This window comes from Schistocerca gregaria, chromosome 5, assembly GCF_023897955.1.
Source record: "Schistocerca gregaria isolate iqSchGreg1 chromosome 5, iqSchGreg1.2, whole genome shotgun sequence".
NCBI lineage: Eukaryota > Metazoa > Arthropoda > Insecta > Orthoptera > Acrididae > Schistocerca > Schistocerca gregaria.
The window spans coordinates 376,416,941-376,444,477 of record NC_064924.1 but is presented as its reverse complement, the minus strand read 5'-3'; the positions used below and the strand labels follow the sequence as shown (position 1 = coordinate 376,444,477).

Here is a 27,537-nt window from a genome sequence, read left to right as displayed (position 1 = left end):
ACCTTTAGCTTCAGACACATTTTAATTACATATTTTAAAAACTGTTCCATGCCAAATGTCTTGCTCGTAAGCTTTATTTTATCCTGTAATGTTTTCAATCCCCTTTCCAGAAAATATGCTATTATTTCTTAACTGCAAGTATACACAATTTGTTTTGTAATCTCAATATATGCATAGGAATGTTGTCAATAGCAACACTGCTGATTGCCACAACCCTTGTTCTAAATTGTATGAGGGAGAGTCGCAATATATAAAATGACAAGGGACTTTAAGAACAGCTCAGTGTATTGTGACTACTACAATGAGCTACTCATCAATTTTTCTTCTACATAGTAAACTTGAAAATATCAATCACTGCAAATTCGGAGATTATTTTGTATCACCTTTTTAATGCAAATGGGAACTCCAGCCTTAACATCACTTCCTAACTGCAAATTCTGGCAAAGTTCCTACTCAATGTGAACAAAGCAAAATGAAAAGAAAAGTACACAAATATGTTCAATAACTAGACAAAGCAGTTGCACGCAAGCAGTCATATTGCCACACATTGCTGCTAACCAGCCAGACAGCTGTAGTATATGCACGAATCATGTGCACGCCATCAGACTAACCAGTATTTCCCGGCAGTCTATGATCAGTGTCAGATCACTGCAATTTGGCCAACGCATACGGTCTGTTAGGTGACTGCACCCGCCCTTGTGATGGACCACTGCAATTAATCGCTCGTGCCTGGGGATCTTTAGCCATTACATTATAATATAAGCCAAAATTGCATATTACTAATACTTGCTATAATTTTCTGAAGAGGAAGACCTTCATCATAGAAAACCAAGTAAAAACATAATAACTCATATTTATACTTTTCCAAATAGATCGCTACTTGTACCTTTTTGTCACCATGTTTTCTGCGCACTAGGTGCGGTCGAAAATCATCTCCATAGCGAAGGAAGTAATAATATGAAACAAGCCTATCCAGTGGCTTCCGGATCAGATTAATATATAGCGGACGCTGTGAAACTCCAAACCTGAAAACATATGTTTACATTTATATATGATTTTGTACAAAGAGCTGTGTGTATTTTTCAATACACTGTGCATTTTAATAAGTACTGCACAAAAAATACAGTATAAAAGCTTTTCTAACAAGTGACCCGTCATTTAGTGACTCCTAATAAAATGAGCAAAATCATCATGAAGTGTACTAAATACTCAAGAGCACAATTATTAATCTTGAATTCTCAACCAGTACATACACACTAACACTAGATAATCATAAAATGTTTCACATATCATATACTTCTGTTGGAATAAAAAAGGCAACTCTTCAGTTTATAGTGGATCCCGAGACACACTACGGCAAAGAAGTAAAAAAGTAGTACTGATCATTTCTCAACCCAATGTCACTGCATATGGAAAGATTACTTTCTTTACTTAGTATCATGGGAAGGAAATATCTTTACTTTATTTGAAGGCATTAACTTGAACATAGAAATTTAAGAACGCACACTTCAAGAAAGGCAGTACGATTCTTAACTTGGTTCCTCTTAACTACATTTCACTCTGTTATTCAGACATACTGTTATCCTTTTCCAATGAACAAGAAAGTCACCAGATATCACATACAAGCAGAACTGAAGTCACAGTTCAATCTTCTATCTTTATGAAATTCCAAATGTCTGAAGTTTGTCTTAATTCAGAATGTCATTTGTACGAGCTTTAATAATTACAAATATAATACACTTTTCTCAGCAAAAATGTGGCTACATTCTGACTGTAAATAACACAGCATTTATTTTAAGTATGTTGTTATCAGATCAAGAGACAGCATCTGACATCATTTCATTAATACCTCTAGGACAAGCTTTTTGTCTGAAAGAACATTTTCTCCATTTGTCTCATTAACTAAATAACAACATACACTTTTTTCCCAATTTACCAATCCATGTTATTGCTGTTGCAATTTTCAGTTTAAAGAAAAATTTGACACAACGCCCCACTCTAGCATTTATTCCCTACATGATCTTCATTCAATATAAACTTTCTTTTATTTAAGTTACGCAATATATTTTTTATTGGGAAAAAACACCATTTTGTAGGCAGTGGGTGATATTTTTTAATCTTACATTTTATAATTTCTTTGATTCAATCGCATAAAAGTTAACTATATTATTCAGTCTGAGAAAGTGTTACTTGGTGATCATTCTGATGTTGCTTCAATTGTCCTGATAATGAAAAATGGTGTCCTATACTGGTTAACAGTATATAAAACTTTTGTGTGTCTCCAAATAAAGAAAATATGTTTTCTTCATTTCAATGTCATACTTTTTCATTAGTTATCTGATCTACCCATCTCATTTTCAGAGCTCTTCTGTAGCACTGCATTTCAAAATCTAGTCTTTTCTTGTCCAAGTTTTTTATGATACACATTTCACTTCTGTGCAAGGCTACACGACAGACATATACTTTCAGAAAAGACATTTATATTTATAGTCAGTATAACCAAGGTTCACTGTTCCAGAAATATTTTTCTTGCTATTCCGAGTCTTCATTTTATATGCTCTCTACTTCAATCAGTCTCAATTATTTTGCTGCCCAAATAGCAAAACTCATCTATTTTTGTGTCTCATCCCTAATCTAATCCCATCAGCATTGCCTGATTTAATTTGACAAAACTCCATTACACTGATTTACTTTACTTGATATTTAACTTACATCCTCTTTTGAAGACACTATCCATTCTTTGACAAAAAATAAAATAAAAAATAAAAAATATCATATTTTTGCCATCATCTGTGCAATTGTATGTTTATTTTACCAGTTTCAATTATTAGTCACCCCCACAGGAGAAAAACAGTGACTAAACAAAACTGGTAGAAAGTAAATATAATAGTCCAGCTGGTAGCACAAATCTGCTTTTTTCGAATGATCTAACAGCTATAGACGGTCAACTATGAAAAGCTCTACCATCCATTCTTTTCAACTGATCTTCAAAGTCCTGTACCATCTCTGACAGAATTACAATATCATTAGCAAACCTCAATGTTTTTATTTCTTCTCACTGAACTTTAATTCCCTTTCCAAATTTCTCCTTGGTTTCATTAATGGCTTGCTCAATGCACAGACTGAAGAACACTGGGGATATACCACAACCTGTCTCACTTCCTTCTCACAAGGGAACCTCCCCATCGCAACCCCCTCAGATTTAGTTATAAGTTGGCACAGTGGATAGGCCTTGAAAAATTGAACACAAATCAACCGAGAAAATAAGAAAAAGTTGTGTGGAAAAAAAAAAAAAAAAAGCAAAATATACAAACAGAGTAGTCTATGCGCAACATAGGCAACATTAAAGAAAATGTGAGCACAGGAGCGTCGTAGTCCCATGGTTAGCGTGCACAGCTGTTGAACGAGAGGTCCTTGGTTCAAGTCTTCCCTCGGGTGAGAATTTTACTTTCTTTATTTTCACAAAGTTATGGTCTGTCCGTTCGTTCATTGATGTCTCTGTTCACTGTAAGAAGTTAAGTGTCTGTGTTTTGTGACCGCACCGCAAAACCGTGCGATTAGTAGACAAAAGAACGTGCCGCTCCAATGGGAACCGAAAACATTTGATCGCAAGGTCATAGGTCAACCGATTCATCCACAGGAAAACACGTCTGATATATTCTACACGATACTGGTAACGGCATATGTGTCACAAGACAGGAATATGTTGTCGACCCACCTAACTTGTACAGTTGGCGAATGGATAAAAAGATTCTTCTACCTTGCCCGATTTTTCTTGTTTAGGTGTAGCGTCCCCATACTATGGCGCAGTTACCTCGCATTGGACGGACGGATAATAATTGTCTGAAAATAAAAAATTAAAACTTGTCACTCAAGGAAAGCCTTGAACCAAGGCCCTTTTGATCCACAGCTGCTCATGCTAACCAAGGGACCACAGCGTTCCTGAACTCACGCTCTCCTTGATGTTGCCTATCTTGCTCATGGACTAGTCAGTTTGTATATTGTGCTTTTTTTCCATAGTTGCACATAACTTCTTCCTGTTTTCTCGATTGGTCTGTGTTCAGTTTTTCAAGGCCTATCCACCGTGCCAACTTATAACTAAATCTGAGGGGGGGGGGGGGGGGGGGGGGGGTGGGATGGGGAAGTTCCCTTGTCAGTACCACTTCCTTTTTGTGTCCTTCGATCATCTGGTTTCTGTACAAGTTGTAGATAACCCTTCATTTTGTGTATTTTATCCCTGTTATCTTCAGAATTTGAAAGAGAATATTCCAGACACCATTGGCAAAAACTTTCTCCAAATTTACAAATATAGACTTGCCTTTCTTTAACATATCTTCTAAGAGAAGTCTTTGGGTCAGTATTGCCCTGTGTGCTTCCACATTTCCCCAGAGCTCAATCTGAACTTCCCTGAGGTCAGCCTCCCTCCTCAGTTTTCCAATTTTTCTGTAAATAATTCAAATCAGTATTTTTCAACCATCACTTATTACATTGATGGTTCAGTAATATTCCCACCTTTGAGAATTTACCAACTTTTGAACAGGAATTGTTATATTCTTTCAAAATCTGAGGTTTCTTCACTTGTTTCATATACTCGCATATCAGATGCAACAATTTTTTCGTGGTATGTCATCCAACTCCAACGACGAATGTGGAAGAATTGGTGGAACATGTTCATGCTGCTCTCGTTATTGTGGACACAGCTTTGTTGCAAAGGATCCAGAGCTGTATGATCCAGTGGATTGCACAATGTCTGGATGTGCAGGAAGGTCACTTTGAGCATCTGTTGTTCTGAGGACTATGAATTCTGTCATGAAGGTCATCTGGTCATTAATATGGACATTATTATTATCACTGGCTGCTAATGTGCAACACCTGAGTGCTCATATTACATGTAGTATAAATGACATGTAGATGTTGTATTATTGTACTGTACTTTCACATTAAGCATCTTGAAATTGATATTGTTTTTGTAGTTATTGTCCTAAGACAGGTCATTTGTTTCAACTGTCTATATCTAATTTGAATAACCATGTATTTGTTATGTTCAGCATTGTAAATTTAGGATACATGTGACCTAAGAAATGGTATATATTACAGTACGAAACATCAGAATGAAATTAGCAAATAAAAAAAATAAAAAAAATAAAAATTCGCCCCAACCCAGGAGCGAACCCTCGACCTTCTGCATGCTAACCCAAAACTCTATGCACTGCACCAACTGTACAGCACAACTAATATGTGCTGGCAGATGTACTTAGAATACATGTTGTTACAGTGGTGCCAGATTGCCACTCTTTAATGCCCTATTTCTGCCGTATGTACTCGCCAGACTAAATTTTGTGAGAGATGGTTGGTTGGTTGGTTTAAAGGAGGGGCAAAGGGACCAAACTGCTACGTCATCGGTCCCTTGTTCTGAATAAAACAATGCCACAAGGGTGAGAATAAAACAAGTGAGACTGACAACACAAAACAGAGAGAAATGTAAAACCACAAGAATGACAGAAGGGCAACAAACACTTAAATGGACAAAAGGGGAAAAGAAAACCACAGAAATGCAAGAAACAGGCAGAAGAGATTAAAATGACAAAACAGATTACCATGGCTGGCTGATCATGAGAATAAAAATGAGAAGCCAGCCACTCTGCAACACATTAAAACATTCACCCTAAAAGCACTAGGGTGGACGACACAGAGGGACAAAGGACATGCACTAAAACTTAGATCAAATGATAAAACCCTCTCTTATGCATAAAATGTAAAACTAAATCAGCCGATGAAGCGTTGTCAGATAAAATTAGTGGCAACGAGTCCTGTAACCAAAGATTTCATCGCTCGCCAGTCAAAGTGCAACAGCGCACCAGAATATGGGCCACGGTCAACCAGGCACTGCATCGACTCTGAGGTGGGTCTTCACGGTGCAGGAGGTAGCCGTGGGTCACCTAAGCATGGCCAATGCGGAGCTGGCAGAGAACTACAGAGTCCCTGCAAGAGGCCCACATGGAGGACTGCCACACATTCGTAGTCTCCTTAATGGCACGCAGTTTGTTGTTCGTACTGAGACTATGCCGTTCTGTCTCCCAAAGCCGAAAAACCTGGCAGCGTGAAAACCAATGCAGGTCAGTTATTGGAATGCCAATCTCCATAAGCTGTTTTCGTGTAGCCTATTTGGCCAGCGTGTCACCAAGTTCGTTGCCTGGGATTACGATGTGTCCTGGAGTCCACACAAACACCGCTGAACGACTGGGCCATTCCAGGGCATAGATGGATTCCTGGATGGTCGCTACCAAAGGATAATGAGGGTAGCACTGGTCGATAGTTTGTAGGCTGCTCAAGGAGTCAGTACACAGAAGAAATGGCTGGCCAGGGCATGAATGGATGGGCTCAAGAGCACGAGACATAGCCATAAGTTCTATAGGGAAAACACTGCAGCCATTGGGCAAGGAATGCTGTTTAATATGTCCTCCATGGGCATATGTGAAGTCAACGTGGCCATCAGCCATTGAGCCATCGGTGTAAATCACTTCATGGCCTCAGTAAATGTCGAAAATCAAGAAGAAGTGACAGCGGAGAGCTGCAGGGTGAACTGAGTCCTTTGGGCCTTGTGAAAGAACCCGGCAAAGCCACAGCCTTGGTTTACACCAAGGAGGTGTATGCAAACAGACCTCGAGTATAGGTGGTAAAGGCACGGACTCCACTTCCACAGAAGAGATTGGATACAAACTGCAATTCTAAGCCCTGACCTGGGCTGCCGATGCAGGAGATGAACTGTCTTGGGTGGGAAAACAAGACAGTAATTCGGATGCGCAGGAGAACTGCAAACACGTACAAAATAACTGGCAAGCAGTTGTGCACGCCTGACCTGCAATGGAGGGACTCCAGCCTCTGCCAGGAAACTGGCCACCGGTCTTGTCCTAAAAGTTCTTGTCACTAGTTGAATGCCACAGTGGTGTTCTGGGTCGAGTAAACGCAATGCTGAGGGTGCCACCGAACCATAAACCAGACTCCGATAGTCAAGGTGGGATTGAACAAGGGCTCTGTAGGGCTGCAGCAGCGTCAAGCAATCTGCACCTCAATTGGTGTTGCTCAGGCAGCGGAGGGCAGTGACGTGCTGCCAGCATTTCCGCTTAAGATGACGAAGGTGAGGAAGTCAAGTCAATCAGGTGTCAAAAACCAGTCCTAAAAATCAATATGTCTCCACTACATTGAGGGGATCAACAGTAAGATAAAGTTCTGGTTCCAGATGAACGGTACGACACCGACAGAAGTGCGTAACACATGACTTTTCGGCTGAAAACTGGAAGCTAGAGACCATGACTGCACCTTGTGGATGGCTCCCTGTACGTGCCACTCAGCAACACCAGTACTGGTGGAGGAGTACAAAATGGAGGAGGAGGAAATTAGTGTTTAACGTCCCGTCGACAACGAGGTCATTAGAGACGGAGCGCAAGCTCGGGTGAAGGAAGGATGGGGAAGGAAATCGGCCGTGCCCTTTCGAAGGAACCATCCCGGCATTTGCCTGAAGCGATTTAGGGAAATCACGGAAAACCTAAATCAGGATGGCCGGAGACGGGATTGAGCCATCGTCCTCCCGAATGCGAGTCCAGTGTGCTAACCACTGCGCCACCTCGCTCGGTAGTACAAAATGCAGAAGTCGTCTGCATACAGAGAAAGTGAGACGGACGGCCCTACAGCTGCTGCTATACCATTAATGGCCGCTAAAAATAGAGAGACACTCAATACAGAGCCCTGTGGGACCCCATTCTCCTGGATATGGCAGGAAATATGGGAGGCACAAACTTGGATACAGAAAGTACAAAGTGACAGGAAATTCTGGATAAACATTGGGAACAGCCTCAGAGAACCCAATCATATAATGTGGCAAGGCTATGATGCCGCCAGGTGGTGTCATACGCTTTTTGTAAATAAAAAAACATGGCAACAAGGTGTTGCTGTCTGGGAAAGGCTGTTTGGATGGCAGACTTGAGGGACACCAGATTATCAGTGGTACAGCGAACCTGGCGAAAACTGCCCTGGCATGGAGCCAGCAAGCCACGTGAGTTGACGACCCAACACAACCACTGACATACCATACGTTCCAGCAGCTTACAAAGAACTTTGGTGAGGCTGATGGGCTAATTGCTATCTACATCAAGTAGGCTTTTGCCATTTTGGGCAGTGGTATGATGGTGCTCCCCCGCCGGTGTGATGGAAAGATGACATTGCATCAGATCCGGCTGAAGATCACGAGATGTCCCTTGTAGTCAGACCAGAGATGTTTAATCATATGACTGTGGATCCGATCTGGCCCAGGAGCTGTATCGGGGCAATGAGCAAAGGCACTGAGGAGCTCCCACTCGGTGAATGTGGTGTTAAAGGGTTCACTGTGGCATGTAATGAACGAGAGGACTTTCCCTTCTCTCCACCATTTGAAAGTGCGAAAGGCTGGGGAGTAATTCTCTGCTGCAGATGCGCGAGCATTGCGCTCGGCATCGCGTTTGCGTCGGTAGGTAACACGCCATTTATGTTAACTCCGGGAACCCCTGTTGGGGTCTGGTACCCAAAAACTCATTTGATCTTTGCCCAGACTTGGGAAGGTGACATATGGCACCCTATGGTCGAGACGTATCTCTCCCAACACTCCTGTTTTTGTCTTTTGATAAGCTGGCGAATGCGAGCACAAAGCTGTTTAAAGGTTATGCGGTGCTCCAGGGAAGGGTGTGGCTTATGCCACTGCAGAGCTCACTGGCGCTCTGTAATTGCCTCAGCAACTTTTGGCAACCACCAAGGGACTGTCTTTTTCCAGGGGCATCCTAAAGAACGAAGGATTGTGTTTTCCACCACAGAAACGATCATTGTATTTACCTGCCCAACCACCACATTGATGTTATCATGTGGGGGAAATTCAAGGTGACAGCACAAGTAAAAGTGTCCCAGTCTGCCTTGTTTAAATTCCATCTGGGCAGGTGCCCATGGGCCTGATGCCGGGGGGCAGTGACACGAAGATGGGGAAGTGGTCACAACCACACAGGTTCTCTCCAGTGGATAGATGGGAGAAGTCCAGGAATGCAAACCAAGATATCAATGGCCGAATATGTGCCATGTGCCACACTGAAATGTGTGGGATCACCTGTATTTAAGAGGCAGAGGTCGAGTTGTGACAGTAAATTTTCGACATATCTGCCTTGGCCAGTAAGCATGGGGCCACCCCACAAGGGGTTATGAGCATTAAAATCTCCCAAAAGTAGGAAAAGTTTAGGGAGTTGATAAATCAGTGCAGCCAATGTGTTCAGGGGTACTGCACCATCTGGAGGAAGATATACATTGCAGACAGTTATTTCCTGCGCCGTCGTTATCCTGACAGCCACAGCTTCAAGAGGGGCTTGAAGGGGCACAGGTTCACTGCATATAGCTGTGGAAGGGCAATGCAGAAAGCAGGTGTAAAGCTTAAAGAGTTGCCGTAATCAGCTAGGTGGTGGAAAAAACCACTGCAATTCCACTAGAGGATGACGCTATCGTGAGGCTGGGAAGTCGACAGACTTGACATGTAGCGCTGGAAGTGCAGCAGGAAGACATGTGCCCGAATTTCTGGCATATAAAGCAACGCATAGAGGGAGGGACATATGGTTTAATGTCACAGTGGTAAACCATCACCTAGACCTTTTCATGCAAAGAATCACCCTCAAAGGCCAAGATGAAGGCACTGATAGCAACCCTGTTGTCTTTGAGTCCCCTGTAAACGCACTGGGTGAAATGAACACCCCGCCATTCTAAAGTGGCACGGAGCTCGTCGTCATGCTGCAAGAGGAGATCATGATGGAAAATGATCCCCTGGACCATGTTGAGGCTTTTATGGGGAGTGACAGAAACAGGAATATCACTCAGCTTGTCACAGGCGAATAACACTCAGGACTGGGCTGGGGATGCTGTCTGAATCAAGACTGCACTGTTCTGATCTTGGACAGCACTGTCACTTCTACAAACTTATCTTCAAGGTGTTCAATGAAAAATTGAGACTTCATAGGTAGAAAGGAGTCCCCATCAGTTCTGCTACAGAGTAAAATCCCAGGTGAATATGGCTCTCTACATTCTGTAGCCCTACGTTCCTCCCATGATTTAGCGAGGGAGGCAAACGATTTAAGGTCATACCTGTTGGCATTGTATTCAATCTTGCCCTTCTTAGAAACTGCCGGTGCCATACGGTCACCAGCATGAGACGACTTAGTCCGCTTCATTCTGGGTCGTCTGCCCTGATGCCACCCACTCGATTAGGGGCTCTCCCCACGGGCGCCACCCAGCCACAGCAAAGGCCAACTGGCATGATGTCCATTGCTGGGAGTCCTGATGCCCCAGGATGACAGGCATCTACTCCTTGCCATACATGGGGAGTTTACAGCTCAGGCATCAGCAGTGCGATCTCTGTGTTGTCAGGGGGCTACCACCAAATGGGTACATGATGGCACCATCACAATGGACAATATTGGATGCAAAGAAATCCAATATTGTCATGGGGGTGAAAGAGGACAGGAGACAATGGAAGAAGATGACATATCCTGGAAAGTGTCCTCGCCCAAATAGTTGAATTGCAGATGGACATGTAAAGCAATGACAAGAGATTCATGAGATCAAATCTAAGGGCACAATGGATAACTTTTGCACCACATAAGGCGTCCTTTCCCATATGGCACGCACTTCTGTAGAACTTTGAAAGTGGCAGGTCAAATCATAGAATGGGACCTGAACTCATAGGGCCGAAAAGTGTGAGGCTCCTTTTAGTTGCCTCTTACGACAGGCAAGAATACCTTGGGCCTATTCTAACCCCCGGACCCACAGGGGGGTTTTGTGAGAGATTTTTTTATCGCCTGCATGTGGGGAGTTGTGCTGCAAAGCCTGAGGGCATGAATTTCACTTCACCCTGTCTTTTCCATACATCACCCCACCTACCCTTCTTTGGTTAGTACTGGCTTGCCACCAGAGGCCTTAATGTTCACAGACACATCACCTTTCTTGAATGTTACTTTTAAATTTTCCTGGACCTTCGCCATCTACCTTTCTCATAGTCATGTGCATATACAGTCTTCAGTTCCTTGTCTGGCCATTCCTGCTTTGCCATTCTGTCAATCACATTTTCCTTTTTACCTGCTTCATTTGCTGCATTTTTATGTTTCCTTTCATCAGTTGGATTCAGTCTTGTGTATCGTACAACAATATCTGCTGCGCCTTGTTTTTTGCCTGTTTGATCCTGTGTTACCTTCGCTATTCCATCTCTCAAAGCTAACCGTTCTTATTCTGCTGTATTCATTTCCCCAGTTTTAATCACTCATACCCCATACTCCCTTACAAATGTCCAACAACCTCTGGTTCTTTCAACCTAGCTGAATCCAATCTCCCTAATATCCAACGTTTCTGCAGTATCTTCTGTCTTAATTAGCAGTTCATAATCAATAACTTATGATCACAGTCAACATCTGGAACTGGAAATGTATTGCAGTCTAAATTCTGGTTTTTATATCTGTCTTACTTTTTATATCTTTGTCTTACTGCTGTATAATGTATATGAAACCCTCCATTCTCTCCAAGTTTCTTCCTTGTATACAATGATTCTTAATCCAAGTGCTAGCAATGATTGAATTGTGCTCCATCCAATATTCTACCACGGTACTTTCTCTTTCATTTCTTTCCCCCAGTTCATGTTAGCCTACTGTTTTTCCAATCCATCCCTTTTTGTACTTTCAAATTCCAGTCCTCCAATACAGTTAAATTATTATCTCCCTTAAGTATCTGAATAATTTCTTTTGTGATAGATTGCTACTTACTGTGTGGAAGAGCTGATGAATATCCAACAGTCTACTTTTCAATGTGCCCATTTGCAACTCCATGCATCCTATATGTTGCAAGTATTGTTATATTTATTCCATTCTGTATTTTTCATTGACTGAATTTCTTTTATCACAGCATGTATTCTTTCAATCTCTTCATTAGCTTTGAAACTAGTAGACATATAAATTTGTATACTGTCTTGGGTGTTGGTTTTGCATCTATCTTGGATGCAATAATGCACTTACTATGTGGTTCATAGTAGCCTACCCACATTTCTACTTCTTTCATATTCCTACTTTGTTATTTATTATTAGACCTACTGCTGCATTATGCTAATTTGATTTTGTGTTAGTGACCCTGTACTCACCTGATCATAATTTTGTTCTTCCTGTTGCCACACTTCCATAACTCCCACTATATCTAACTTCAACTTATCCCCTTCTCTTTTAAAATTCACTGGCCAGGCTTCCCGACAAAGCGATCCAACATTCCACACACACCCATGGGACACCAGTTTTGTTTTTCGTGATGGAAACATCCTCCTGCAAGTAGTCCCCACACGGACACCTGAATGGTGGCTAATTTACCTCATGAATATTTTACTAAAAAAGCTGCCATTATAAATAAGCCACACAGTAGAGCTGCATGTCCTCGGGAAATGTGATGGTTGTAGTTTCCCCTTGTTTTCAATAGTTTGCTTACCAACACAGTGACGTCAAGCTGACTAATGTTACAGTGTTAGATCAGTTAATCATCTGGACTGTTCTCCTCCAACTACTGGAAAGGCTGCTGCCCTTCTTCAGGAACAATATATTGGCCTAGCTATTTGCATTGTCGGGGAATGCAAGTCACTCTGCTACATCAAGCTCAGTGGTTCATGGGGGGGAGCAGTGGGGGTGGGACTGAAGTATGTATGTAAAATCTCAAGAGCCCAACTAAATTAACTGGACCCATGGTGAATTAACACTAACTCATGTGGATTAAATGTGACCATATTCAGTAATTCTGCATATTTTACTTCAACTTGAATTATATGGCTTGATGGCCCAATGGTGAAGTGTCAGACTACGGATCTAGATGTCTTGGGTTTCCTCCCCAGTCAGTCCTTGGATTTTAATCTGTCACTTATCGTTATTTTACCATGGCAATGTTTTTAATACTAAAACTGCTGGGTTGCAACATGATGCAGGGCCCATGTTCAACTGTAGGTCCATCAATAACTGACTGGATAAGGCAACAACATACCACCTTTAACAGGACCATGCCTAGTAAAGCATTGTGCTTTCCAAACAAGCCTTCAGGTTGATGACAGCTTTATCTTATCTTTTTTTACAAAATTCAATCAAAGCTGAATATGAAAACCTGAATTTTATAATGCTGGTTTGTATAATCATTAATTTTACTAAATCATAATAGAGTCAAATTATCACAAAGAGTTTGTTTCTGCTTTATTATTACAATAATTATCATCATCATTTGTTGTAATTATCAAAATTGCAGAAAATTTGTTGCACTCAACCTTCTGCCGCCTGTGAGGTTACGCTGCTCATCCAGAAGGTTCTCAGAATGATTTTTCCAGTGTATACCAGTCCAACCTCCAAGTAATTGAAAGTACTATGTCCTGGCTGTCTTGCTGAGTGACAATTTTCTCTGTAAATGTGGAATCTGCTATACAAACTATACAGTGGTTCTTGTTGCCACTGTGTATTGCACACTTCACTATTAAACAATGAAGAAATGTGTAGCAATTATGTGGCAAACTCATATTAGCAACATGTGAAATCATGAAGAGTGTGTACTGGGATGACTGTGTCTGAGCAGTCCACAGAAATTAGCAAGGGCTCAGAGTCACTGAATGACGTCTCAAGAACTGAAGATCTTTGCACGACGAAGCATGTGCCATATGTGCAGGATTTTCTCCAGGATAAACTATGTTTGACAAGTTGAATGGCAGCAGAGTAGTCACATATTAAGAAAACTGTCGTTCACACAAATCAGGCTGGATGATCTGGGGAAGCAACACTGAGTGCAATATTTGTAACAAATTTTCTCAACTAAGTGCAGAAGAAGTCGCGAATTGATGCTAACGCAAATTTTACTGAAATAGTACAGGCCATTTCTAGTTTCCTAATATTTATCAACATTAGCAACAAAACATGGGCAATAGCTGCTAAATGAAAGGTCAAAACAATGTTTATTATGCTCTTCAGCTGCTAGTGCATGACTCACCAAGAATTTGTGCCTGTAGGGCAGATTTTAATGGCAAGTGGTAAACAAAACCGAAATGGAACACCTAAAAAAGAATCAGATTAATTGCTATCTTCACTTAAGCAAGGTATGGTTTCTAAATGTGGTAACAGGAACCCTTGGTGGAATACACATAATGAAAGTAGTAAATGTAACAAGTTGCTGTATAGTTAAGGCATTGATGCCTACACAAAAAAGGTGAAAATGCTGCTAAGAACTCACATGCACACACGCACCTGCAGAGCAATAAAGTGTCCTGGCTGACTACACTGTGCAGTCATTGCAGCTTGATGAGAAGGGGGAGGGGGGCTGTATCATATTGATGGGGAAAGGGGAGAAGGGAAGCTGGAAGTGGGAGGAAGGGTTGAAGGGAAGGGTTGCTGAAGATTGGGAGAGAGAGGCAGCAAGTGCACGCGACAGGGAAGTGGTGCAGGCAGAGGGAGTTACATGTAGAGCAGAATGACATCCAAGAATGAAATGGGAGAGGTAAATAAGCCAGAGTACGAGAGACTGCAGAGGGGAGAATGTGAATGTAAAAATGAGTGTTGTGGGGGTCATGGGGACTATTGGAGGCGTGGTGGGATGGGGCACGGTTGGAGGGTAGTGAAGACAGACAGGAAGATTTGAGGGATTAAAAGATTAGCTACACGGACAATTCCCATCTACATAGCTCATAGACACTGGTGTGTGTGGTAGAGGGAGATTGGGTGGGAAGTGGTGGGAGGAGTGTTAAAATGCTGGACTCAAATTCAGGAGGAATATGGTTCAAATCCTGTTCAGGCTAATCAGATTTAGGTTTCACATGATTTCTCTAAATTGTTAAGGGTGCCCTGACTTTTGGGGATGCAGGTAGCAGTACATAAGTAATAAATTAAAATGTTTTGCCTAATGCTAATGTCTAAATACAACAATAACAAAAATTTAGTAAGTGATGAACTTTCTCCCTTTCATTATTTTGTGGAAATTGTCAGCAAGAAAAGTTTCTAAAAGATTTGAAATTAATGTTTGTTGGAAGTTGTTACATACTCTTATTCTCAAACACTGGAAGAATATAGTCTGGGTAATTTGCACACAGCAAGTTAGACTGTATCAACACATATAAACAGTTTTTAACCTTAATCTTGTCTTACTGGGTTAAATCTTTAACATAAGGTTATACTTCTTAATGAAGAGACTACAACAGAATTTTAAATTTGGTAAATAATTATATGAAATACTGAAAATAAAATTTTTGTTGCTCCTTGAAGCTGTAGATAGAAACCTCCAACTCCGGCCACTTGATCAATTTAGCTTAATAATATTTGTTTGTGCACAGCTGGGACAATTCAAAGAAGGCCGAATGCCATGGCACTACAAACTAGTGCAGCAGCGTAACTGACTACATAATTTCATGACAGGAGCAAATGGGTATGGGAGACTGACAGTTAGGTGCAAGAGATGTTGCCACCAAAGCAGGAATTTCAATGGGAACTGTGCACACCATCCTACAAGAAAAACTTAAAATGTAAGATGTATGAAGTATATTCAAAATGGGGCTCTGATAAACAAACAGAAGGCAGAACAGTTGGCAATTACTCAGGCGATGTTGACATGTCGTGATGGCATGGACTAACCTTTCCACTTATCAACTGTCACAAAGGATGAGACATGCATATTGCCTTTGAACTCTGAGGCAAGAGGTAGTAGACACAATGTAAAAACCCAGTGACTCACCCACCACCAAAGAAATTTTAAGTTACTGCTAGTGCAGAGCAACTGATGGGCACTCCTGACAGACATTTCTTCATATAAATCACTTTGGAACAGTGAGTCAGCTCCCATGATCTCTGTTTTTTTCCAATGATAATTTTTTCCCCCTTAATATCCAGTTTTCTACTTGGAACAGACAATAACATCAGTGAATTTCCAATGGGAAATCAAAAGAGGTATTTGCAGCTGTTATGAAATCTTGATGTCAACATTGTGAAGATGTGTGTGTGTACAGAGAACTATCCACAAAAAATGGACAAGTTTAAACTAATTGGTATAGGTAGTTTCTGGAGGAAAAATTTATGGGACCAAATAACTTGAAGGTACCTCACACAAAACATTTTAGGAAGGAAGGTTAAACTTCAACATTTCATTGACAACAGGGGCATTAGAAATCAGCTGTTGATTCATTTGGAGAAGGAGGGTGGAAGGAAGTGAGTACGGGTTCTGACAGCCATCTCAACTAACTTACGAAAGAAACAGACAAGCCTGGGAGGAATATGAAACCAACTCCAATTCAATGATAGTCAAGTATAACAGTCAGTATGCCATCTCACTTGTTAGGGAATTTTCACTATGTAATTACTGATTTTGTATGCAGTTTCTCTTCTGCTATATACAGTGATAGGGCATTCACAAACTGTACACAGTATTTGATCACAGAAGCCAGACAAGTAATTAACAGTGCAAAACAGAGATTAGATATACAGAAACAAAGTGAGAATTCCTACAGAATGCAAATCTGATACCAACAAATGTGTACACCCGCAAAAAAACTGAAGATACCATGCATTCAACTATAAACATAAAATAAAAAGTACCTGATGTGAGAAACAACAAAGATTTTTCAGTACACATAGCAATATGAAATAATTATGTAAGACAATAGCACATAAAACTAATTACCTTCCAAAATCTAAAAAGGCCATGTGACCATGATAAAATGCTGGCTTTATACTATTCCAGTATGAAATATTTTGTACAAACTGCAACTGTAAAGGAAGAAGAAGAAAGTGTAAATATAAACAGGAATTCTCCACAAAGTGGCATACAAGCTATAGGATAGAAACAGATATAATTACATTCTAAGGTCTATTTATTTAGTTATCTCTCTCTCTTTTCCCCAAATAAATAACTTATTTTCTCACAAAAAGTAAACATGTTCAATTTCTTTTTAGTTATTATGATAGAAAATGTACAAAAGTTTTTTTCAAATGAAGTTCTCTTAGGATTTGTTCCAATGTATTTATGGAAACTGGTAGCTCCAAATGTTCGGTACATTACAAATGTCTTAATAATATTCCAAAATTATCTGCTACAACTAATAAAACACACAAACATTTCGTGATAGTCTATATGAATAAATAGTCACAGACAGATGTACCATTCACACAAGATAAGACATTTGGTTTTTTACTTAAGAACTGAGCTGTATTTTATTAAGTCATATTCACAATTGCCCTTATATTCATTTATGGATGTGTGCAGTCTTCAACCTGCTCCAGTCCCGTAACAACAGAAAGGCGGACACATGTTCATAGGACTTTTTCAGTTTATTTTCAGATGTTGAATCACCTCACATGTCATGTGACATTTCTCCTGAATCATCCAGTATATGAGGCTGAGATTTAAATCACAGAAGACTAGGTATAAGAGATAATAGTCATAAGTTAATAAAATTTTTATGTACATTGCTTCCCGATCCTATTAGAACAGGATGAATTTTACGACGACTATCTTAACTGAAATCATGAGGGTTGGAACTTAAGTAGTGGCAACTATTTATTCACAATCAATACAAAAAGAGTTACATGTTTGCACCTGTTACTGTCCTTCAAGGTAGTAACCAGTGTTGTGTAGAACCCATTGCCAACGATGTGGAAGGTGTAGTATACCGTTAGCAGATCCTGTTCTGGTGATGGTGCGAATTGAGCGGTCTAATGCCTGTCGAATCTCTGGAACAGTTCTGAAGTCATGCGGAACCAACCGTGATGCAACCATGTACTGTTAGCAGATCCTGTTCTGTTGATGGTGCGAATGGAGCGATCTACTGCCTGTCAAATCTCTGGAACAGTTCTGAAGTCATGCGGAACCCACCGTGATGCACTTTTTCGCTTGCCCAGGCGTTCCTACAGGATGCGGTGCACAGTCGTATGCACTAATCCAGTTTCATGGGCAAACTCATGAATCATATGGCATCGATCACTGTGTACTAATGCGGCAACAGCATGCACTTCTTTGTGAGAGATGCTAGGATGACCTGCCCGATGCATGTCTGCCATTGTTTGCTGACCTTCGTTGAAGGCTCTTATCAATGTGCCCCTGTTCTGTATGGTAATGCCAGTTCCTCACATGCCTCTTTAAGCCCTTGATGACGCTGTCATGCTGTATGACCTCTGGTAAATTCAATCTTGATCCATCTCCGTTGTTCCTGTTTCGAAAACATAGTGACACTGTTATGTTTGACCACTCGCTCACAAGAGACTGTGTTTCCCTCGATTGTGCACATGCCAGTGATGTGGGACGGGTGAGTCCATTTGCTTGGAGGTAAGGTAGGTATGTCAACAATGTGTGTTATCAGCGACAATAGTAGATTCCATTGCATAGTGTCTCCACAGCAATGTTGCCATTATTTAAGTTACAACCTACATACTTTTCATGTATAATTTATATAATGTTTTCTGGAAATAATTATTTTTATAAAGATTTATGCACCTAATAATTAATCATGAAAGTTGCAAATTTTGACAATATAAAAATTATCAGCATCCTGTCTTGTATAACTGTCGATATAATTATCAATGATAAAATAAAAAAAATTAAAAATGAAAACAGAAATTTTTGTTTACACAAAAACTAAAGCATCACAATATTAATTTCACTGTAAAGTGGTTTTTGACTCATTTACATTAACAATTGTAGTTATTAATTTTCATTGTTCAAGATCGATGTTGCTAAATGGATTGTCATAAAAAATAAAACTATATTATCAGAAAAATAGTGTTTTGGAAATCAAATAAATGCAAAATTATCTTTTTATGTTGATTATATAATTTAAGTATAAAAATTAACTCAAGTCAGGTCGAAGTTTAAGATTAATTACAACACTGAACTAAAATTTCTTATTCACACACACTTTCTCATGATATTATTAGAGGACGCTAAGTATCTCACCCACCTGTGTGCAATTTTCCACACTTTCCTCTGATATGGGTAACTTATATTTGTTGTATAACATTTTGCATCTCAGATTTCACTAATTTGTTTCCCAAACTGTCATTAGTTCAATTTGGATGATCATGGACTTTTCGCTAACAAAGACTTATCATTTTTCATTACATGTTAAATTTATGAAGTGTTCATTCTCTCATAACATCCCTCACTGAAAACTGTCTGTCTATGTAATATTGCCCTTGATACCTCTATTAACTGACGTTTGTTTTTAATTATCATTCTGCACATTTGATTTTAAATACTATGTGACACTTCTTTTGAGAGAGATATTTGTTATCAAATGCTGAGTTATATGGTACTCCATATGAATGGTAGCTTTCTGACTCTTTCCACATTTTGAGTGATGAAGTCTATAAGTATGTGACATACAGAATGAATTACTTCCCCTTTTCAGTACGCATTTGCTAATCATCTGTAGTGACTCATAGACTGAGGGAGTATACACTACTTTTGATGACTTGACTATCAGACGGGGATGTCAAGATCGGTAGCACCGTTGGAGATATTAGAGAGAAGTACACTATTTGCTGCTCTGTAATGTGTTTCAGCCTTTCTCTAATTTTCATTTCACACCCATTGCTAACAACATAAATACAAACTACACTATAGGGCAGAATCACCCACAAGGTGCAGATACACATGTGATATCGAATATTAGGTCAGATGAAGGCAAAGACATGTCCCATCTCTGCTAAGACCTTGCCTGGGGCAGCAACACGGCATTCCTGCATTGCTCAAAGATTGAGTATGTAACTAGCTTCGACATTTTTTGCTGCATCTGGAATAATATTCTGAAGAAATTACTGGAAGACATGTCATGAATGGTGAGTATTCATGAAAGACAAAGAAGCATGATGGGAGTGCTCTTGTCCTCCATATATGTAAATGACCTGACGGATAGGTGAGCATCAATGTGTGACTGTTTGCTGGTGAGACTGTAGTTTGGTGTGGCAGTTTGTTTTAAATGTAGAAAAATGTAAGTTAATGCAGACAAATACGAAAAACAATCGTGTAAAGTTCAAATACAGTATTAGCAGGGTGCTGCTTCGCACAATCAAGTTGATTAAATATTTAGACAAAAATGATGCAAGATGGTGAAGGGGAGGCAACTGGCCAACTTACGAGAATTCTAGGAAGGTGAAGCTCATCTAAAAAGGAGACAGCATATAGGCAGCATAGTGAGACCTGTTCTTGAGTACTGCTCGACTGTTTGTGGAGGGCAGATTAAATGAAGATGTCAGAGCAATTTAGACACACGCTGCTGGATTTGTTACCTGTAGATCAAATCAACATGAGTTATAGAAATGTGCCATGAACTCAAATGGGAGTCACTGGAAAGAAGACAATATTCTTCTCACAAAACACTGTTGAGAAATTTGAGAGAATTTGTGGCTGACTGTACAATGATCTTACGACCTTTCCACATATGTTGACAGGATTGCAAAGACAAGCCAAGAGAAATTTGGGTTCACATGAAGGCATCCAGTCAGTCAGTTTTCTCTCGCTCCATCTACAAGTGGAACTTGAAAGGGAATGACTAGTAGTGGTACAAGGTCCTTACAGCAGGCACAGTATGGTGGTTTGCACAGTGGGCCTATGCATTATTCTCACATTGCAGAGAGTTCAGACACGGATATGCAGACATAATAATCAACCCCCCCCCCCCCCCCCCTGCAGGAACTTTTTCAACACATTCAGGATATTTACAGTAGTGTATATTTTCACTGATGATGTTCTTAACATGTAACAGAAATCTTTTTCAAGAAGATTGATAAATTGAAAAAGGGAACAGCAAAGAGCAAATGGACAGTTCACAGGGTAAAGTCCTCTTTAAAGTTCTGTTTGAAAAAATACTGCAACAATATTTATTAAGATATAAAAATAAAATGTTCGTTAATCACGGAACCTACACCAGGAAAAAATCAGAGAGTCAATATAATCCCAATTCAGGAAGTTATTACTAATTTAGTGTTCTGAGATGGCTTTTTTTTAGAGCATTGAGTCAGATGCACTGACAGTTTGGAACTGTTCGTTCTGCTTTGTGAGGTTATATAAGCAATCCCAGTGCTGCCTCAGGGATTCATTTACTCATTAGTTTTTGTCAGCTGTGTGTGTCACTATCAGTGAATAAGTCAGTGCCAAGTTTCCCGATGGATTGTGTTGTGCTGTTAACTGCAAATGTAAATGTGAGCCTCAAATGACAATGTACAGACATCTTGTGAAGGATCGTCAGAAACATTAAGATCACATGTTATCAGAACTGTTGGAAATTGAACTTTTATGTGAACTGCAAGTAGTTAAATGTCTCATCCGTTTCAGCCTGGCAGTTCATGTATGCCACCCATATTCTAAATCTGCTTTGCGACCGGAGGATTATTACCTTCCACTTCTACATGAACTTAACTGTCTTTTGAATTATTCAAACAGTAAGACACAGAAAGTGATTTTATTGTTAATGGAGTATTGAGGAGATTTAGATCCTGAACTGTGCCAGCTGCTAGGACATTATTAATAACTGGCAAACTGCGAATGACATACTTAGAGCTATTTCTGAATGATCATTTCAGCAATTAACAAACCCTTGTCTGTACAACTGTGTCGTACTGTGGGTCTGAATATGGACAGTGCCTGGTCCAGGAAATGTGCCTAGCCCGTTGCTTACGAATTACTAGAGTGGCAGTATAAAGTGACTGATACCAGCAGTCATTCACACAATGCTGCTATAATTGCCTTTGACTTTTTAAAACATGGGTTTGTGGTGTTCTTCCATGATCCTTTCTGGTGCCAGCTAATTTTATTTTCACCCCACACTTATCTTAAAATTTAACAATTTTCCAAGATTATTCAGGTTGGATTTATTAGGTGCGAAATAAGCTTTAAACTTCTGCATATCTAAATTGTCCAAGTTCTGTTTGAAAGATTTGTCTTGCAAATAAGGTTATCCAATGGTTAATGGTTCATCAATATGTGAATGGTCACAACCACACGCAGCCTTCCACTCACCATCCACCCTGTTAAATATTGGTCATTATTTTGGTAATACTAAAGACTTGTTACACAACAGAACAGTATCTGCAGCACATTTACTCATGCAGTTTGCTGAGCACACATACAAAATCTTCCTGGTGGAAGCAGACAGCACAGGCATATAGCATGGGCATTCAATGCAAAACATGGTCCTGAGAGGACTAAAATTCAAGACATGATTCCCAAGCTGGTGATCACAATCACATTCCAAAATAATGGGGATCTCAACAACAGGCTTTGAGTGAAGAGCTAACAATTACCAATAGACGAACATCAACACCTGGAACGGGTTACAGGGAGAAAACTGGCCAACATGCCAATATGCAATATCCACTGAATCATTAAAATTGAAAGTTTGTAGGGTTCAAGCCTGAGACTGCATTTGGTGTCAGTTTTGTGTCTTCAATTCTCCCCCCCCCCCACCCCCCCCCCTTATCTCTGCATAAATGAGAAAGCTACTACTTCGCTTGTTAACACTAGTTTTTGTGAATAGAGATGTAAACAAAGGTTTATTGTGATGAATTTACTGTTTCTATGTGAGTGATACATGGGAAACTGAAAAATCAATAGATTCTACCCTGGAAACCTTAAATTTTTACAAGCGATTTTTTAATGAGATATATGACACTTTCTTATGTCAGTTGAGATCTTTTAGCATATCCATTACTCTTTCCCACAAGCCAAACAAGACTGTAAGTATTCACATCACCGTCCTTTGCTGTCTGCCCTCATTGCGGATTGTGTAAGTATTTTTAGGCACTCTCTTTTTTTTGTGCCCTACAGTTCCCCAGTATTTTACTCATAAATATAACTTTGTTAATGCTTTAACTACAACTGAACCCATACAACACTTGAAATTAATATGTCTCTACATTGTTACTTCCAGATACTGGCACACATTATGTATAGACAATATGCATCAAAATGCTTGGTGAAGTCTTGTCCACTAGGTAATACAATTTTTCTGATTTTTTTAATGATGAAACTTGCATTACTCATTGGCAAAAAATGCATTAAATATGGCATCCATGTAAAAATTAGGCTTTGCTAAAGATTACTCTGTAACCACAATCTATAGTTGGAATTCACTCTTAAACAAATTATCAGATTCCAACCTAGCCCAGACCTAAGGCTATGCTACAGATCAGTCTGTCACCATAACCAAGATTTCAAGGAGACTCTAGTACCACATTATAGCCACAGATAACTACAATTTTTGTGACAAATCTGAGACGGTAATTAATGTTATCCACTAAATCCTTAATATACATGACAAACAGTGATTGGCCGAACACACTTCCCTAGAATTCAATGAAAATTACATCCACATCTGTGGATGGCTGATCATCCGGAATAATACTCCATTACGTTAATATTAAACTATCGGTAAATGAGAGACACATGACATATATCACGGCAGAGTGGGCAGAATGGCACCCAAAAGACTGACAGTTACAAAGATGAGGAACATTTTATTATTCTAACTAACTCTATTAGTTGTGCAGACAAATTCCAAACATATCAACTAAGTGGATACTGTACAACATTCATCACACACACTACTGCTTGCAGCTCATCAATTCAGTGAACTAGTATTATTAACATTCATAAAAATGGGAAATAATGTTTACCTGATTTGCCAACGTCAGTACATGCATATTAGCTGTAATGTTAATATGAAGAACATGAAATCCATTTTGTTTACAAAGCTCGTATGCTACGCCAACAAAACTGGTTGAAGCTGTTTTCGGTACACGGTTATAAATAATGACCATGTCCGTAAGCATTGACTCTTCTGGTCTATTGTCGAAAATTCGATGATTCTCAACATTTCTTTGGTGAAGACTTGCTACAAGATATTCTGTAAAGATCAAGGTAATATGTCGTTATTACAACATAAAGAATTACCATACGAAGTCCATTATTCCACTGTTCTTACCTAAATCCTTAGTACTCTCTCTCACTTGTAGAATTTGAGACTCAAAAAGAAGTACAAAAATAACAAAACTCAGCAAAGCGCCAAATAATAGCACTCTTCCGACAGTAACCCTCTGTATCATCCTTTGCATTGAACGAACACGAAACGTATTTCATGTAAATCCCGCGATAATGTTCGTTCGCGTTCATTACGTGTCACAACATTTTCACTGTCGGTGAACGAGATAGTTACATTCAAACAGCTGTCTACACATTTCTTTAATGAAGCTCTTGCTTTCCACATAAGATGCTGTCACGTATAATATTTCACAGACAATTCTCGATCCAAAACATGTATGCAGTTCAAACACCACCACGTCTGTATCATATCAACACAATAGTAAACAGCTGATCAGAAACAAACAATCACAGGCACTGAAGATAATAAAGATCTTTGGACCTACACGGACAAGTTGCTTTCAACATCGATTCTCACAGAATCAGAATCAGAATAATCAGAACGAAAGGCGACGTCACCGTAAAATGTGTTCACACAAGAAGGAATGTTGCTCACCCAAAAACTTATTGTCTGAGTGAAGATTATAGATTTACTGAAGCCCTGAAATGTTATATTGTGTTTCCACACAGCTGCGAAGTACAGACTGGAAAGAAACGCACAGCACCCCTGGTGGAAATGAAAAACACAATGTATAGTCATAAGCTACTTTGAAAATTGTTTTCTTAAGAAATTGACCTTCGGAAACAGATTAAACTCTCCTCTATTACTGAGGGCATCAGAAGATAGCAAAAGGACAAGTAAAAACAGCTGAACCACTATTATTATCAGGAACAGAACCATCACCATCAGCTGGTATAGCAGAGCCATCATCAGTGGTAGCAAAACGAGCATCGACTGAAGCAAAACCATTATCACGAGAAGCAACAGCAACAACAGAAGAAGCAACATCATCATCCCAACCAACAGCAGAACCAACATCATCAATGAAGACAGCAGGGCCACAATCGCCAATGGCCGCAGCAGCAGGCATCATCATTCCCAGAAACAGAACCATTATCATCAGAAGCACAAGCAACAAGGGAAGAAGTAACGGCAATAGCAGAAGAAGAAATAGCAACGACAAAAGAAGAAGCAATAGGAGTCATTTACCTCCTTAACATGAAAGGAATTTAATCACAATGGCATCTGAAGGATTTTTTTAGTAGAAGCTGGTATGAAGGAAAGACAGAGGTGAGAAATCTATGAAAAGTTGTGCTTAGAAGGATAAACAAAATTGAAAAATTACTTAGTGCTTTGGAATATAAATGTTTGAAGGCAGCTAGTAACAAAACTGCAATTTATCCTCAATGATAGCAAAACTGGCAAAGCTGTCTGCCTAAATGAACACTGATCAGTGACTCCGTAAAATTTTTAAATATATTGAAATGTTACAGTGTAGCAAGAAGCTTTTGTAGAGGAGAGAGATCTCACAGAGGCTGATGCATACTTGTGGATACCTGCTTAACATATTGAATAAAAACGGATTTTGATTACTGGTACTTACATGAGCAATACTCTTTTAAAATCTGTTGTGTTGAAGTAAAAGAGATGAACAAAATAGTCATATCAGTTTAAGAATCCCTCGAAGTAGCTGCAATAAATATAGATTTCTATTTCAGATTCCAGTGTCTTCTAGATAAAGTTAACAAAGAAAGGAAGAAAAATATAACAGCACATGATTTCAATGTAAATGTGATAAGTCATGACCATAGCTCAAAAAAGTTTATTGACTTAATTCAGAACTCTGCTTTAAAACTAAATTTTTGTTAAATCACTAGAGAAAATGGCCATACAGCTACTTGTATACACAATATGTCAACAAACTGCATGTTTGAGAGAGAAAACAATGTCTGTTTAGGCTTAGGAATTTCTGATTATTCTGCATTGTTTATTCAGCTGCTAGGAATAAATAATAATAATAAATAATTTTAAGGAAGGTTACATGAAAAGAAACTTTTGCAAAAATAACTTTAACCTGTTCCTTGAAAAGATAGCTGCCGTAAGATGATACCTAGATAATAGTGTGCCAAGAACTTTGATAGTTTTTAAGGAGTTTTCTAGCTGTATTCAGTGATCTCATTCCCAGCCAAAAATGGCACCAAAATGTCAAAAGTAAACTGAACTGAATTCCTCCATGCTTCAAAATATTTAGTGAGAGAAAAAGAGAGCTACATAAAGAGCTGAAACACAATAAAACCCTGACCTTATTAAATATGTGAGACATTACGAAGTTATATTTAAAAGTATTGTTAAAACTGCCAAAAAAGTCAAATGATAAGTTTATTTTATGACATATGAATAAGTCTGTGGCACTATGACCCATTATTAAATCCAAATTAGCTAAAAAATTAATTATTTTGTGTAAAGACAACTTGCGTTAAAGCAACATGTTCCAAATGTTGTATTTACGATCTATGGAACAAGTATTAATGTATGGATGTACGTATGTATGTACAACAGTTAATTGCCAGGAAATTTAAAAATGTAAGCAATACAACAACACTATTGTGAACCCCATTTGAATATCTTAATGCTTCAATGAGTTTCTCATAAATGCAGTAAACTATAATATTGAGGCGATCACTTATCAAAACGGTATAAACTTTTTTGACCTGGATCAGAATAGGGACTCCCCACGCTTCTTACAGATAGTAAAGATGTAACCGAGGCTGTGAAAAATTATAATTTGTTCTTGAAAAAATGCTGTAAGGAAGGATCAAATATCACCAAAATAATTAAATTTGTCTGTGATAAAATAGCACACCCTCCACCTTTAATTATCAATCAATCATTTAAACTAGTCAACTTCCCTGACAAACTTCAGTACACACAAAAAAGGTCAACAGAGAATATGGGAAATTAGCATTGTCTCTATAGGGTCTCATCTTATCCAAAATACACTCCTGGAAATGGAAAAAAGAACACATTTACACCGGTGTGTCAGACCTACCATACTTGCTCCGGACACTGCGAGAGGGCTGTACAAGCAATGATCACACGCACGGCACAGCGGACACACCAGGAACCGCTGTGTTGGCCGTCGAATGGCGCTAGCTGCGCAGCATTTGTGCACCGCCGCCGTCAGTGTCAGCCAGTTTGCCGTGGCATACGGAGCTCCATCGCAGTCTTTAACACTGGTAGCATGCCGCGACAGCGTGGACGTAAACCGTATGTGCAGTTGACGGACTTTGAGCGAGGGCGTATAGTGGGCATGCGGGAGGCCGGGTGGACGTACCGCCGAATTGCTCAACACGTGGGGAGTGAGGTCTCCACAGTACATCGATGTTGTCGCCAGTGGTCGGCGAAAGGTGCACGTGCCCGTCGACCTGGGACCGGACCGCAGCGACGCACGGATGCACGCCAAGACCGTAGGATCCTAGGCAGTGCCGTAGGGGACCGCACCGCCACTTCCCAGCAAATTAGGGACACTGTTGCTCCAGGGGTATCGGCGAGGACCATTCACAACCGTCTCCATGAAGCTGGGCTAC

The 27,537-nt window shown here is 39.7% G+C and overlaps 1 protein-coding gene across 1 annotated transcript in view; it reads right to left on the bottom strand.

Moving 5' to 3' along the window:
* LOC126272021 (heparin sulfate O-sulfotransferase) overlaps nt 1-24,447 on the bottom strand; it is a 77,676-nt gene extending 53,229 nt beyond the window's left edge. The window contains exons 1-4 of the mRNA XM_049974515.1: nt 24,014-24,447; nt 23,706-23,935; nt 16,720-16,805; nt 887-1,025 (exon numbers count right to left, since the gene is read on the bottom strand). Of these exons, the coding sequence (XP_049830472.1) occupies nt 887-1,025; nt 16,720-16,805; nt 23,706-23,935; nt 24,014-24,143 (585 nt within the window). The 5' untranslated portion in view covers nt 24,144-24,447. The remainder of the gene's footprint in view (nt 1-886; nt 1,026-16,719; nt 16,806-23,705; nt 23,936-24,013) is intronic.
* Nucleotides 24,448-27,537: the final 3,090 nt, after the last annotated feature.